This window comes from Terrapene carolina, unplaced genomic scaffold (assembly GCF_002925995.2).
Source record: "Terrapene carolina triunguis isolate 2854851 unplaced genomic scaffold, T_m_triunguis-2.0 Scaffold68, whole genome shotgun sequence".
Classification (NCBI taxonomy): domain Eukaryota; kingdom Metazoa; phylum Chordata; order Testudines; family Emydidae; genus Terrapene; species Terrapene triunguis.
This window is the reverse complement of record NW_020664419.1, coordinates 1,553,913-1,570,008: the sequence shown is the minus strand read 5'-3', so window position 1 is coordinate 1,570,008 and position 16,096 is coordinate 1,553,913. Positions and strand designations below refer to the sequence as shown.

At 45.5% G+C, this 16,096-nt stretch overlaps 1 protein-coding gene across 1 annotated transcript in view; it reads left to right on the top strand.

Moving 5' to 3' along the window:
- TASOR2 (transcription activation suppressor family member 2) overlaps positions 1-16,096 on the top strand; it is a 67,283-nt gene that overhangs the window by 16,744 nt on the left and 34,443 nt on the right. The window contains exons 2-11 of the mRNA XM_026648587.2: positions 115-260; positions 5,118-5,213; positions 6,029-6,101; positions 8,034-8,125; positions 10,615-10,752; positions 10,896-11,020; positions 11,129-11,148; positions 11,252-11,351; positions 13,644-13,744; positions 14,994-15,097. Of these exons, the coding sequence (XP_026504372.1) occupies positions 115-260; positions 5,118-5,213; positions 6,029-6,101; positions 8,034-8,125; positions 10,615-10,752; positions 10,896-11,020; positions 11,129-11,148; positions 11,252-11,351; positions 13,644-13,744; positions 14,994-15,097 (995 nt within the window). The remainder of the gene's footprint in view (positions 1-114; positions 261-5,117; positions 5,214-6,028; positions 6,102-8,033; positions 8,126-10,614; positions 10,753-10,895; positions 11,021-11,128; positions 11,149-11,251; positions 11,352-13,643; positions 13,745-14,993; positions 15,098-16,096) is intronic.

Below are 16,096 nucleotides of genomic sequence, written 5' to 3'. Positions count from 1 at the left end.
TGTTTGTTATTGTTTTGCTCAGCTGCTACCAAAATCCGAAGGGACTCTTGTGGTGATCTGTGTACACATATTGTCTTCATGAATATTTTCACTTCTTTCTTGTTTTACTTACAGCTTTTCACCAAATGCCAGTGGATTCAAGTTCCCTTTACCAGACAGCAGTTTCAGTGCTGCATAACTCATATTTGGATTCCACATCTCGGAATGGCTTTCAGTACAGTCGAGTGACTTTGGTGAATAATGATGTCTTTTTAAAGGAGGTATGTTTCGTGGGCGAGGGGTTTAGTTAAAGGTTTTGCAAAGGAGGGAATTCCTTCCATGTCTTCCAGGGTTCTGTTCTGTTCCATTGTTTTTTTTTGCCTGCCATTTGTGGCAGATGTTTGATTCTTTCGTTTCCAGCGTTCAGTTAATTTATACATCCCATTGTGACCTTTGCCCAATTTACAATTCCTAAATGAGTCGAGCATTTTCTTTCTTTTCTCTTCTTGACCCTTCTGCTCCTCACCCCGCTCCTTCCTTTGACTGTGGAATAAAGGCTGCCAAACCTGCAGCTGCAGGGCCTCCTCTACAAGTCATGGGGGGCCCTCAGGACTGGTTGAAATGCTAATGCGATGCTTGCTGCTTATAGGGCTTTTCGTATGGAGCATGAGCTGCTTCACGCTGACTTGAGCCCCAAGTTAAATCAGGATGTCTCTCCTTTTATCCTGGCCCTGGCGTTCCAGTACCGTCTTCATCTGTATTGTGCTTGAGGCTGTATTCTTTGAAGACTGCAGATGACTCTTTTCTCTGAGCCCCCAGGAACCAGTGCTTCTGTTGTCATTAACTAAAAATAGAGCTGAAATCTTAGTCAACACGTCACAGGGCAGGGTTCCCTCACCCTGGATTCCTCTCTGCAAGCAGTGCTCATGTACCCCAGTGGCAAGTTCAACACCAAGTGCTTTATTTACGGTAGACAAGTCCTTGTCCCTCCAACAACATAAAACTTTTACATTCCCTCTAAGCAGGGGGGTGGGTGATAGAGGGGAAGGAAGAGACCTCACCTCCTGAGATCCTGGGCTTCACTGGCTCTTCCTTCCTGTCTACCCCTCCCTGTTCTTTCCTCTTCCTGTCTCTCTTTTAACTGTCCTCAGCTGAGGAGCTGAATCGCCTTGTTAACTGGTTAAACATCCTGTCCTTAGCCAATTATCTCCTCAACTGGACTCGCATGGGGATGATTGCCAAATCAGGCTTAGGCCGCTCTGACGCTGTCACACTGCATTAGAGTGGCACAGCTACGCTGTAGAGTGTAGACGTTTCCTATATTGATGGAAGGGGTTTTCCATTGATGTAGGTAGTCCAAGGCTCTGAGGGGCCTGCTCTACACCTAAATCTTAGGTCAACCTGGCCATATGGCTCAGGGTTGTGAAAAAATATCTGTTTGCCAGAAATGGGACTGAGTGACAGGGGATGGATCACTTGACGATGACCTGTTCTGTTCATTCCCTCTGGGGCACCTGGCATTGGCCACTGTCGGAAGACAGGATACTGGCCTAGATGGACCTTTGGTCTGACCCAGTAGGGCCATTCTTATGGCCTTATGCCCTCTGTGACCTAGTTAGATCGACCTAGCCCCCATTGTAGGCGCAGCTAGGTTGCCGGCAGAATTCTTTTGTCAACCTAACAACAGTTTCTTTTTTAGATTAATATTATTATTTATATTATTGTAGCCTGGGAATCCCAGTCATGGACTCCTAAACTAGAAATCAGTTCATTTGCTATTTAACAATAATTTAGCAAACATCCGCGTTTATTTTAAAATCAGATCAAACCGTCTTCAATGCTGCAGTCACACTTGGGCGTAAGTACAAAAACGAAAGCGTGATATTCAGCCTACTGCTTTTCTAACTTGCGATCTCATCTTAAATCTTTTCTCTCCTCCCACAATTTTTAAGGAGATCTAATAAATCAATTCCATGAGAAAAGAAAAGCAATATGAAAAAATTAGCTCCCTGCCTGATCACTTAGGCTCTGGTACCATTTTCTGTAGCATGGGGCTCAATTGAAAGCATCCTGTGTTGGAGTTATACAAATACTAAATCACTGGAAAAAAGGAAGAAGCCTGAAATAGGGCTTTGGAGTGGAGCCTGGAGCTGGAGCGCAGAGCAGCTCTGGAGCAGTGGAGCTGCAGGTTTTTGCCTGGAGCTGGAGCGGAGCCGGAGCACAGCTCCAAAGCCCTGGCACTGAAATAAATTTGTTTTAAAAGAATAATATATGAAGATCAAATCTATATAATCAAACTATAAACACCCATAATTGCATTTGGCCAGTAGAAAGAATCATAGAATATCAAGGTTGGAAGGGACCTCAGGAGGTCATCTAGTCCAACTCCCTGCTCAAAGCAGGACCAATCCCCAGACAGATTTTTGCCCCAGAGCCCTAAATGGCCCCCTCAATGACTGAACTCACCAGCCTGGGTTTAGCAGGCCAATGCTCAAACCACTGAGCTATCCTTCCCCCAATGCAATGCTGAGCAAGTCCCTTTGTACACCTGGACCAGGGTTCTCACAAGCCTTGACAAACACACTCCTGTGCTTTCTACTGGGGAGTCAAACCATGCTTTCAAATGAAGTGTTAGCTCAGATGCCAGTGAAGAAATCCTTCCAAATGTGAACAGATGCAGTGCAGTTTTCCTTGTTCTCTAATGGTAGGAGAGTCGTGTCGACTGGGCACCAGCATTTAACTATCCTGTCCCCTAAACCTTCTCCAAGAATAAACAGATGAGACAGTGGTAAAAATAACTGTTCCTTGCCTCCTGCTACTGATACCACCAATGGTAATGCACCGTTAGGAGATTTTGAGAAAATCGCTAGAGTAGGCACAGCCACACTTGTCTAGGGTGACCAGATGCCAAAGATGAAATATCGGGACGCCGGGTGGTGCAACAAAAAAAAAAAAAAAAAAGCCACCAGAGCGTGCCCCCCGCCCCGCTGCAACCCTTTGCAGCCGCTAGCTGGGCCCCCCGGCTCTGCAATCAGAGGTGCAGCGCTCGGCTGCTCCTCTGCCCTAAAAGCCAGCCTCCCTCCCGGCACGGGGTTGTCCCTCCTCCGCACAAAAAGCTGGTGCAAGAGGCAAAGTCCCGGGGGTTGGGGCCGGGAAGGCCGCAGGAGCAGGGGGCAGCGAGAACACACCCGGGGCCGAGAGTGTGTGTGGGACTGCCGAGCCGAGCCGCTTCCTTCTTCCCCCGCCGCCTTCGCTCCACTCACGGGAGGGAGGTTTCGGGTTACAGCGCCTGCACCCCGGACCCCCCACAGCCGCCGCGCCAAGAGAGAGGCGCGGACTCGGAGCAACTGCCCGACCCTCCTCCCTCCACACATCCCTCCTCCGCTGGCCTCCAGGCGCAGCTGCTGCACCGCACCACCTTCTTAATCTTCATGGCGGCCGCGCCACACACGCTGGTGTCCAGCCTCCCTCCAGCGCTTGCGCCGCCGCCATACAGCTGATCGGCGCGCAAGCCGCGTGCGTGGGGAAGAGGCGGGGCCGGGGCGGGGATTTGGGGAGCTATCCAATGGGGGAAGAAAGGGGCAGAGTCGAGGCTGGGGGGAGGGGGCGCGAGCCGGAGCGGAGGGCAAAAATTGCTTCTTTGTCCAGTGTCCCGACCAAACATCGGTTGGGACACGGGACAAACAAGTAACTATCGGGACAGTCCCGATAAAATCGGGACGTCTGGTCACCCTACGCTTGTCTGTTAAAGCCACTCTCTCATAGTTTCACCCTTTAAAAGTGCTGTCAGTCTGGAACATCAGGGGGACTTCAACAATCCCCTGGATTTCCCTTCAAACCCTGCGCATACTTTGAGCGCTAAGAAGTGGGGTAGATCAGCTGGCCTGCTGCATGATTCGTCAGTGATTACATGTCCAGATAGCAAGTCGTGAAAGAAATTTTAATACTGGATACAAAACCTTCACACCATTTCTGTAAAGGGGCAAGAATGAAGAATTCTTTGTTTTGGTTTGCTTAGACCTGGGAAATGTTTTAGTTTAAGCAGGTCAGTTTGAATTCTGTCCATTTTAAATATGTTTTATGTCCCAGAGAGGGAGTGTGTTTAGAGCAGGGGACTGGAAGCCAAGACTCCTAGGCTATACAGTATTCCAACTGCCCCGTGCCTCAGTTTCCCCTTCTGTGAAACGGATATAGCATATGCCTACATCACATGGAAGTTGCGAGGGTAAAAAATGTACTGCTGCAATTCTTTTAATAATAATAAAAAAGGCCTCAAGCAATTAACAGACTATGATGAAGAGATGAACAAATAATACAAATACACTGCTGCTGGGTCTTGCCCACATGCTCAGGGTCTAACTGATCATCATATTTGGGGTCAGGAAGGAATTTTCTCCTGGGTCAGATTGGCAGAAACCCAGAGGGCTGTTTACCTTCCTCTGCAGCATGAGGCTCGAGTCACTTGCAGGTTTAAAATAGTGTAAATGGTGGATTCTCTGTAACTTGAAGTCTTTAAATCATGATTTGATGACTTCAGTAACTCAACCAGAGGTTATGGGTCTATTACAGGGATGGGTGCGCAAAGTTCTGTGGCCTTCCGTGTACAGGGGCAGGAGGTCAGACTAGATGATCATGATGGTCCCTTCTGGCCTTAAAGTCTTTGAGTCTATAAATACTTGTGTTGAAAGGCTTTTTAGGCATTCCATGATTTGTTTCCCCTGCCCCAGCAGTTGTGCATCTTACTAGCATCTAAACAGTGCAGGTAGATGTTTCCTTGCATTGCTTTGGGTGTTAGTGATGTCACTGATATTTGTAGGGAAATCACAGACCCTGAACTTGGGTCTTGCTACATAAATAAAGGAGGAACTAATTATTAACTACCATATTTTGATTTATAAAATATAATTATTAATACATATTAAGTATGTATGCTTTCAAGACTGTAAGACCTTAAATGCTTTTTTTTTAAATTAAAGAAAAAAGCATTTTAGTTACCTTTAGTTAATGTTTGTAAAGCACTTTAAGATCTTTAAATGAAATGCGCTATATAAATGCATAATATTCCCTGTGTCACAATATTAATATGAGTCTAGTACTTGGAATATATAAAAGAAGCAGCCTTTTTGTGTCTTCTACAGTACAAAACTTTTAGCCAAGAAAAGGAAGCGAGTGGCTATACCAAGGAGGAACTTGACGAGACCTATGCATTTCTTCTGTTTGATAGTGAAAGAGAGGTAACGTGGAAAAGTTGTTCAGCATAACATATTGAGATGCTGCATCTTTGAGTACTTTCATTTTCAAAGAGGCTCCTCCCCAAGGAAGTCCATCAGAATTATTCTTAAATGGTTTAGTTTCTCTTTGTAATCTGCACTGCCTCTTCATTGTGATCATTGCTGTATAAATAACTCAGAGGAGAATTTATCTGATAAAAAGGATTTGACAATGACTCCTGATCTTTTTTAAAAACTCTATTGTTGTTGTTATTATTTGAGTGCTGACAGACTGTGCAAACAGAGGGAAAGGCATTTTCCCTCCCCCAGTGAATTTACAGTCTAGTTTAGACATGAGCAAAACAGCTCAGATACATTTAGAATGAAAAAGAACCTCAGTGACAGAAAACAGGAGTTTACAAGCATCCTTTTGAAGAAACTCTGTAGGTTGTGGAAGTAAAGTGCTAGAAGATTAAGAAAGTGCAAGACGTCAGCCATCTGTCTGCCAAGACTTTTCTGAGGGGGTGGAATTTTCCAAAAATTTCCAAAGCATTGTGTGTTGCATGAATATAAAATGTTCATTAAATGTCATAGCCAGACCTGATAAGTGGCTCTCAGCATTTAGGGCACTCTTTCCCCTGACTTCAATGAACATTGGATCTGTCCGTAATTATATTCAGATCATAAGTGTCTTGTGGATGTGAAAATAATTAACTTTTTTGCACTACTTAAATACATTTATTAACTGAAAGTATGTTTGCTAAGTGTTGTAATAGTGACATGATAGCTAAACATCTTATCTTTAAAATAAATAAATGAGGCTATAACTTATTTTGAAGGCAAAAGCGGTGTGTCAGAGTGGACTTCGAATAAACACCAGATCCCTTACCACGCTAGGTGATCCAGCGAAAGGTAAGATTTAAGTACAGAGGGGGAAAATATCTGACTTGTTATAATGAACTGCAAGCAGTTTCTTGAAAAGAAACATACAAATGAACTTTTATGACATTTTGTTCACTATAAAGTAAAATAGTACAAGCAAATCTAGATTATTAGGGCCACTGATATTTGTAACTTGTTTTACACACCCAACTGTATAGCTGATCAAATGCATAATTCAGAGGCTTACATCAATTTTACATTTTCAAGTTCAAACAAACAAACAAACAAAAAAACCACCCTGAGAAAAGCAACAAAGAGTCCTGTGGCACCTTATAGACTAACAGACGTATTGGAGCATGAGCTTTCGTGGGTGAATACCCACTTCGTCAGTCGCATGTGGTGGAAATTTCCAGAGGCAGGTATAAATATGCAGGCCAGAATCAGTCTGGAGATCTGATACTTGACACTCTGAGAAGTTGACTTAAAATTTGAAACTAAGGCGACATATTTGTTAGCATTGTATCTTTTGTTTTAAACTACTTTTATTATTGGTATCAGGGAGCCGAAATAGATTTTTGGTTCCACTGAAAGTGATATTATTGTAACTACACCTCCTTGCTCAGGAATCGTACATTCTGGAATCAGTGGAATCAAACGGGCGTAAAACTGAAGTCGTGTGGCAGTGAATCACACACACATTTCTGAGAATTTAAACATGCATTTTTGTTTTTTTGCGGGAAGGGGGCTACATGAAAGCAATGCTAAAATAGAAAGTGTCTGAAATATTTTAATTTCTTAGTGTTTTTTCTCCTGCTTGACCTAATATTTTTGTACATAATTCCTTCTATTGAAAGTAATTCAAGATATGTTGTGGTTTCATTTTTTTCTGATGTTGTGTACACTAGCAGCTGCCAAGAAATTGTTGCCTATATGAATTGAAACACCTAATCTCACTCCCTTCCCTTGCCACCCCTTTGTATATGGAAATCAAGGGATAAATGCAGCCAATGAACTGGAAGATATCGTTTTTGACTGTTGCTGGTAGCTATCTGTGTTTTTGGTTGTAAGCACTGTTGGATTTTCCCCACAGAGAAAGGGGATAGGAGGTGCTGACTTTCACATAAAGCTCCCTTGTATCATGAAATACTTTAGAGTTATGTTATCTGGAAGTTGAGGGGCATGTAGAGGTTACAGAGAAGGCGTAGGAAGGTGTGGTTGTAATCGGGTCTGAACCACAGACTGTCCCGCTTTAGTTAACCCAGGTGAAAGCTGAATAAAAAGAAGCCCTCAGAAAACACCACATATTACATCTGGTCTGAGCTCTCCTACTTATGTAAATTCCAAATTGATAACCCCAGCATGTATTAACCCTCTCAACGCTAGGCCAACATAAGCAGCTCTTTCTGACCTTTCCTCAGGTTTCACCATAGAGTGTCCCGATCCTGCAAACGCGTACTGTAAGTACTCCTACTAAGTCAGTAGGACTACTCACAGGAGTAGGCCCTAAATTTGGTAGTGCATGAGGTGCATTGTAACCAGTCATATCTAAAATAAATCCATAGCCCTTAATTTTAACTTTGAAATGTATTTAAACACTTCTGACTTGGAAAATCTTATAACATACACATCTCCTGTGAGGCTTGAGGGTCTTGGGAGGGGGGCGAAGTAATCGTGCGGTCTTAATGGTATGCTTGGGTATCATACAAACAATATAATGCAGAGCCCACAATCTACAATAGCAAACACTGAGCCGTCACAGTTTCAGTCCTTTAAGAACCCTTTTCAGGGGACAAAGGGACACTTTCAGGTAGCTTAGGCTCAAAATTAAGGTTTTACTCAAAAAACAAATCATACAGTATAATACTAAAATGTTTTTCATCGGGATTTTCTTATTTAGTCATTATTTATAATCCAGAATTCCCAAAAGAATATTAAATATATTTTTATTTTATTTTTTTAAAGGGGCTTATGTTTCCAAGTACTCAGACTGCCTTCATCCAAGGCCCTGGTATCATGGAAAATCTGGCTGTATTGTAATTTTTAAACTAATTAAGGTAAAACTCAAATCTTTTTTTTTCCCCCACAGACTAGTTAATGAAAGTTCCCATAGAGCAGCAGGCAAGACAAAAATGTTAATATTGGTGTGTTGTCGTAATATTGATATGATATAAAATCAATACTATATTGATATCTTTTTTTGGAATCCAGGGTATTTAGTACATATTGATTAGGGGCACGGGGCACCATGAAAGTATGAGATCAAAGAGCGCCTTGATATTACTCCAGAAGCGTGGATATCACTGAGGGTTTCATCTGAGAAAGGCTTTCAGTATTTGTTCCACGATGCATTATTTACTACTAGGGTTGCCAACTTTCTGTTGGAACAAAACTGAACGCCCTAGCCCCGCCCTTCCCCGAGGCTCTGCCCCGCCCCTTCCCTGAGGACCCGCCCCCCAGTCACTACATTCCCCCTCCCTCGGTGGCTCACTCTCCCCCACCGTCACTCACTTTCACTGGGGTGGGGCAGGGGGTTGGGGTGCGGGAGGGGGTGAGGACTCTAAATGGGGGTGTGGGCTCCGGGGGGGGCCAGAAATGAGGAGTTCAGGGTGTGGGAGGGGGCTTCGGGCTGGGACTGGTAGTTACGGTGTGGGGGGGGTGAGGGCTCTGGTTGGGGGTGCGGGCTCTGGGGTGGGGCTGGGGATGAGGGATTTGGGGTATAGGAGGGGGCTCCAGGCTGGGGGGTGGGGCCAAGGGATTCGGAATGTGGGAGGGGACTGCAGGTTGAGGCAGGAGGTTGGGGTGTGGGAGGGGTGAGGGCTCTGGGGTGGGGCCGGGGATGAGGGGTTCAGGGTGCAGGAGGGGGCTCTGGGCTGGGGCAGGGGGTTGAGGTGCAGGGGGGTGAGGGCTCTGGCCTGAGGGTGCAGGCTCTGGGGTGCAGGAGGGGGCTCTGGGTTTGGGGGGGCTCAGGGTAGTGGGTTGGGGTTCAGGGGGGGTGAGGGCTCTGGGCTGGGGGTGCGGGCTCTGGGGTTGGCCCAGGGACGAGGTGTTTGGGGTGCAAGAGGGGGTTCCGGGTTTGGGAAGGAGCTCAGGGCTGGGGGTGCGGGCTTTGGGGTGGGGCCGAGGATGAGGGGTTTGGGGTGCAGGGGGGGCTCAGGGCTGAGGCAGGGAGTTGGGGCTCGGGGTTGGGGTGCAGGCTTACCTTGGGCGGCTCCCTCTCAGCGGCGCAGCGGGACTAAGGCAGGCTGCCTGCCTGTCCTGGGGCACCGCGCTGTGCCCCGGAAGCAGCCAGCAGGTCCGGCTCCTAGGCAGGTGCAAAGATGGGGCTTCCATGGAAGCTGATTGGAGCTGCACATATACTCCTATCCAAAGGCAGAATTACATCACTTCCAAATGTTAAGCATCTGCCGTGACACTGATCCATCCGGCAGCCGTGTCACCATAGGCGCCAACTTTTCCCGGCGCCAGTGGCTGCTCGCGCCCCCCACCCCAGGCCTTGCCCCAACTCCACCCCTGCCCCGCCCCTATTCCAACCCCTTCCCCAAAGTCCCTGCCCCAACTCTGCCCACTCCATGCCCCATTGGACTTCTCCTCAAATCCCTGCCCCGGCCCCGCCTCTTCCCCCGAGCGCGCCATGTTCCCCCTCCCTCCCAGCGCTTGCTGTGCGAAACAGCTGTTTCGTGGTGCAAGCGCTGGGAGCTAGGGGGGAAAAGTGGGCACGAGGCACGCTCAGGAGAAGAGACTGAGGCGGAGGTGAGCTGGGCGGGGGGGCGGGGAGCTGCCGGTGGGTGCAGAGCACCCAGCAATTTTTCCCCATGGGAGCTCCAGCCCCGGAGCACCCACGGAGTCGGCGCCTATGCATGTCACGCAAGCTTGCAGCCCTGTTACAGTGTCACATATCTGGCTGGGCCTGCGGCCCAGCAGTTTGAAGTTTGTCCTCCTGCCCACTGGGCGCTGCTGTGGTGCTGGATTTCAGGCATCCTCTCTTGCCTCCCCTCTCTGTGGTTCTCCAGGTGGTGCTTGGCCAGCATTCTCTGAGCCCTCCTGGCAGCAGGGAGGTGGTGGTGGCAGCGGTGGGGCATTGGTGGCAGAGCGGTGGGGGGGGGGGGTATGGAAATAGGAGAGCAGAGTGGGAAAGGCAGCTCCAAGTTCCTTGCCACTCCCAAGGCTCCCAGCAATCCACCCACGCTTTGAGCCAGGCTCTCTAACCCCAGCCCCCCTCCACCCCACACAGCCCCAGATTGCCCCCAGTGCCCTGTTTCTGGTTCTTCGCCCCTGCACTCACCGCAACGAGTGTGCGGTGGAGGACATAGGCTCCCTGTCTCCCCACCATCTGCTTGTCTTGCTTAGCAGGACCCCGATGTGGAGATCGATTAGTTGGTCTCCCTCTTTCAGGGAGTTGTGGAGGATGTGCATGCAACACCTTTTATAGAGACCTTTGAGATTCTGGGAAGGATGGCAAAGTTATCTTCAAATTCGCGGGTGGTTTGCTTCTGTTTAAAGTATTTTTACCAGCGTTATTTTTTGGCAAATGTGTTTGTCACAGGGAAAGGTCAAGTTCGTGCCAGAGAATTACACGGCGAATTACACCAATCCGACTCCTGGCTATGACTGCCACATCTCTGTGAATATAAACAATATTTCCTTGGAGACTAGTCATTTTCAGGCCTTCGAATTGAGTCAGGTACAGTGGCTGGCAACGAAGAGACGGCTTGAAGAAATATTTCTAAACTTAATGTGAGATGGGGGTGGGATGAAGGACGGCATTAAGGCACTGCTGAATGAAGTCATTCTCTTTCATCTGTTTTTCCTTTTTTTTCTTTCCAGTATTACGTATATGAATTTTCCAGTGACAGTGTTGTTGAACGCCCGAGACAGATCTGTCCCTATGTAATAATAGCCTTTCAGTACACGGAACCTAAAATAATGTCAACATTAAATCATAAAAGAATGTAAGCGACTTTACATTATTGTACAACATTCAGTCACGTGCCACTTTTCCTTGACCATTTTTAAGAATTCTTCTTTTCTCCCCCCCTCCCTTGCCCTTTTTTCTCTAGAATTGAACTTGAAAATAAAGGTAAGAGAACCTCTTGTTGGTTTGAAAAGTTGTATTTAAGTGTAGCTTTATTTGCATTGTTTTCATTTTCACATGACAATTCTTTTTCTAATTTTATTTTTAGTATATTATTGCCCATGGAGAGGGCAGCTTTCTATCCAGGGGCACCTATTGTGTGATATAGCCCTTAGGTCCCCATATAGTGCTGGGATTCCAGCCCAACTGTAAGTATAAGTATATTTTCCCTTTTTTTAATGCTTGGGTAGCCGCAGAGTGAAATGGAAAAAAGCACAATTTGAGGCTTTATTGACACTGATGCTGGGAATCACAGATGTAGCCTTTGGCACCTTAGCTAGAAAGGCAGTTTCCAGCTTCAAGCAGATGTAAAAGCTAAAGGCTCAGTCATAAACTCAGCTGCACCCCTGCTTAGGGGGGTAAGGAGCCCCTCTTACTCCCTTACATCGGCTTAGGATGACCAGACAGCCTGATATTATCGGGACCATTCCAATATTAGGGGCTTTGTCTTATATAGGCAACTATAAACCCCCACCCCAAAAAACTGTCCTGATTTTTCACACTTGCTATCTGGTCACCCTACATGGACTCCCCTTAGAACATAAGAACGGCCGTACTGGGTCAGACCAAAGGTCCATCTAGCCCAGTATCCTGTCTTCCGACAGTGGCCAATGCCAGGTGCCCCAGAGGGAGTGAACCTAACAGGTAATGATCAAGAGTCTCTTTGTCCCTTATCACCTGAACTTTCACAGGGGGCGTGTTTGGGGAGAGCAACCACTAGCATTTCTGAGCTGCCGCTCCTCCTACTTCCCTCCCATGCACAGAGGTAGCAGTGGCTGCTCTTGCCCCCCTCTCCCCTCCCCCCCTCTTCCTTCCCCTCCCCTCCCCAGGCTATGCTGCCCCCCCCTTCCCCGCCCCCGTGCTGCCAGATGAGCTGGCACAGCGAGGAAAATGAGCTGCATCAGGGAAAGGGCATATTCTGCTTGTGCTACATGAGGTGTCTAGTTTTGAGTATTGAGCCCAATACGTTATTCCCGGTTTTTCCTTTTCTTTTTCCTATGGCAAATAGGATTTGTTGTTATACTAATAAAGTCAAACTGCTGAATTGTAGCTTGGGGAAATGGTGACTAAGATATTAAAGTAAGTGTTTAAAATATTTAATCAGAATTAGATAACGGTGAAGAATTTAACAAGTTAGAGGGTTTGTAGTCTGTTTGGTGCTAGGGATTAGCTAGTCACTCATTTTCTTCTGATCATACTTTCCTCCCAGGTTTGCTGTGGTTTTTATGAATTTCGTGGGGAGTGTGTGTTGGCCTCTAAGCAAAAAACTTATTTTTAAAAAGTTTTAAAGTGGGAGAGAATAGAATAAATTGTCTTCTGCTTTACATAGGTTCTTATCCAGTATCCAGACAGGAAGGATACTGGCTATAACTCTTCAGGTCAAAAGCTGTTCTTTCCAACATATGCCCTATGACTTGCAGTAACATGCCACTGTTTAAGGTCCCTTTGGGTCAGTAGAGACCACTTGATGTGGGTCTCGGCCGAAGTCTGGTACAGAACACACAATGCCAGCTTTCTGTTGCTGCAGTAGGCATCCATGTGGCTTTGTATCCTAACCGTTTCTACCTCATGAGGGACATGCTTTTATTTTTGAGACATCTGATTGGACACTTCACTATTAGGTGACATCACCTGCATCCAGGATTGTTAATTCTTTCTGATGTCTGCTTTGGTCTTTGGAGACTATTACTCATTTGGCATCATTGTCAAGCTAGTCAAAGAAGCCATAAATTGGTATTATTTTTAAAAAGTAATTTTTGGGAAGACTATTCTATTTTGTCAATTGAAACTAATTAATTCCGTTAGGTCTACTTCAGTATTTTTTCTCTGGGAGCCAATAATCAGTAGGAGAGAGACAAAGTGGGTGATGTAATATCTTTTTATTGGACCAGCTTCTGTTGGTGAAAGAGAGAGAAGTTGGTCCAATAAAAGACACTATCTCATCCACCTTGGCTCTCTCAGATCCTGGGACCAATACAGCTACAACACTGCAAACAATAAGCCATATGTCAGAGCTCGGTTCAGTGGAATGAGCAGTTGTCCACTTTTCAGTTTTACAATGGTATAATAACCTTAGGGTACGTCTATACTTACCTGCTGGTTCGGCGGCAAGCAATCGATCTTCTGGGATCGATTTATCGCGTCTTGTCTAGACGTGATCAATCGATCCCGGAAGTGCTCGCCGTTGACACCGGTAATCCTGCTCTGCGAGAGGAATAGGCGGAGTCGACGGGGGAGCCTGCCTGCCGCGTGTGGACCCGCGGTAAGTACCTTTAAGTTCGAACTAAGATACTTCGACTTCAGCTACGTTATTCACGTAGCTGAAGTTGCGTATCTTAGTTCAAACTGGGGGCTTAGTGTGGACCAGCCCTTAGATTCCTCATTTGAGTTAGAACTATACATATATTTAATCTTTACCACTTTTGCTCTTCTTTTGATAGGCCAGCCAAACTGGAAATGAAATATATCATAGGCGTGTCTGATTTGAAAAAAAAGCTACCGGAAGCTGCATTTGGAAAAAGTAATTACACAAAAAACGAAGGTACGTGTACAATCACTCACAGTATGAATGAGTAATTATTTCATAATTTTTCATATGTGGCTTGTTTTCTTTTAAAGCAGCCCCTTTTATAGGGTGACAGAGGGTAGCACAAGATACTTCTGCGGTTAATTATCCAAACTCAGAGCCTGAATCTGCACAGTGTTGAGTGTCCTCATCTATCATTGATCTCAGGGTACTTTACATGCTGCCTGATCAAACCCATAGTCACTCGCTCCTGAGCCAGCAAGGGGCATTCAGCAGCCAAAGTGCAGGCCTCATGGCACAATCTAGCAACCTTCGGTAAGCCCAAAGAACAGAGTCTGCAGGGAGAAGCATCCAGCTGTCTGCTAAGGGAGCGCTACCGTGACTTTGGGTGTCCGTGAGAGGGAGAAATTAAATGGGAAGATCCACAGGGCTCTGGGAGAGGCTCGGAAGATACCATTTTAAGTCAAGTGTGAGGAAGCCTCATATCAGAGCAAATTTAGGAAGGGGAGAGAAAAGATATTGACTAGACTAGTAATTTATACTGCCCTTGTCGCTGTGGTATAAAGTATACGCATAGGGATTTCTTCTTTTCTCTCTCCCTCTGCCCTAGTCAATGGGGTGGGTGGAGGGAGAACAAATGTGAAGAAGAAATGTGTTCCTGTTTTCAAGGGTTCCTGGGTCTGTTAGTTTATATTTCTTTTGGAATGGAATTTTAACCATTAGGATATGGTTTATGGAATCTTACGACCAATTTTTACCATGCCGAATGACAGATTTAAACATTAATTTGTAATGGGGAATTCTGCTATTGACCTCAGTAGCTGTTAGATAGGGCCCAATGTCTGTGTTCCACTAGACCGCGTATGGAATCCAGGATATAAAATAGGTGTTGTTGATAGCATTCATGAGCATTTTATGACAACTTGTTGTATTTTATATTGCATCCTACATACCTCTGGACAACTCCGCAAAGCGCTGCAAAATCAATGAAAATACATTAAGTTGCTTTTGTCTGCTACTGTGTTTCAACCATGAACTTCCTCTTAAACTGCTGATAGCAGTAGATTGTTCCTGTGATGTGAATTCATGCAACTGTTTAGAAAATCTCTGCAGTATTTACTCTTTTAAAACCCAGGATTTTCATTCTCTGAATACTAATCATGCTGGTCAATGTGTAGTACTACTTTTTTATTTCTGTTTTGTATGTCTGAGGTTTATTTAAGTCAGTTATTTAAATATAACGTGCTCTTTGTTTCCTTCCCAGTCTGTTATCAAGATATTTACTTCAGTTTGTATGAAGTGGAAATTTCAAATAAAGACCAACATAAAATGGATCCATTATTAGAAAACCTAATGGAAAAGGAGTTGGTAAGAATTATTTTAAGTGATTGTAGTCCAGGGAAAAATGGTCATATTTAATTTTTATGTTCAGATTCTTAGACTTTAAAAGTGGTTTACAGGCCTCTTCCTAAATAATGCAAATTGGCATCTGAGTTACTTAACTTTGAAAAGTGGCATGTTGTATATTTTTAGGTGAGGGACTGTAATTTATGGAGTGTTGACAGAAGATTACAGGGTACAAGTTGTGACCTGATTTCTAGCATGAATTAAACACAGCACTGAATACAATGCATTTTTCAAGGCCTCTGAGTCTTCCTTTATGTCTTGCCGAGATGGGTTTTTTTTTTTTTACTATTGCACACTAAATCATATAGTTAAAGGGCTCTTAGTGCATTATATGTATTAAGCTGGTGGAGACTGATTGCTGTAGGGCAAGCAGAATGCCCACTTACTGAGCAAAGGATACCAGGTGCCCCACTCTCAGAGTTCTCCTTTATGGCTGATAGGGAGCCCCAATCTAACGAGATATTTGGCAGCTGCCCTCTAAAAGCTTCATAGGCTTCCTGAGTTGTGAAATTGTGGAGGCTATGCTCTGATCTGAAAAAGAATTTCTCCTCTGCAATTTCTCCTCCTGACTCAAAGCTAGGGGGCCAAATCCTCACCTGATGTAAACTGGCAAGGTTCTGTTGACTTCAGGTACGGTATGCTGATGTATACCAGCTGAGGCCTGGCCCAGGGTCTACAGCCTTCTGCAGCTTCTCATTGTTCAGAAAGGCTGAAGAGGTTGATGGCTGGATTTCGATCTTGTGGGACATGGGTAGAATCAGTGCTTAATTTGTGCCGGGGTTTGCCAGGGCTGAGCCCTGGCACCTCTAGGCTTGGCAGTTCATAGCCCTGGCACCTCTGGGCTTGCCGCGTCAGTTTTGAATGTAAAAAAATTGCTTGAGCCCCGGCACCTTTTTCATTATAAATTAAGCACTGGGTAGAATGGAATCTCAGAGGAGCCTATGAAGTCAAGGTTTCACA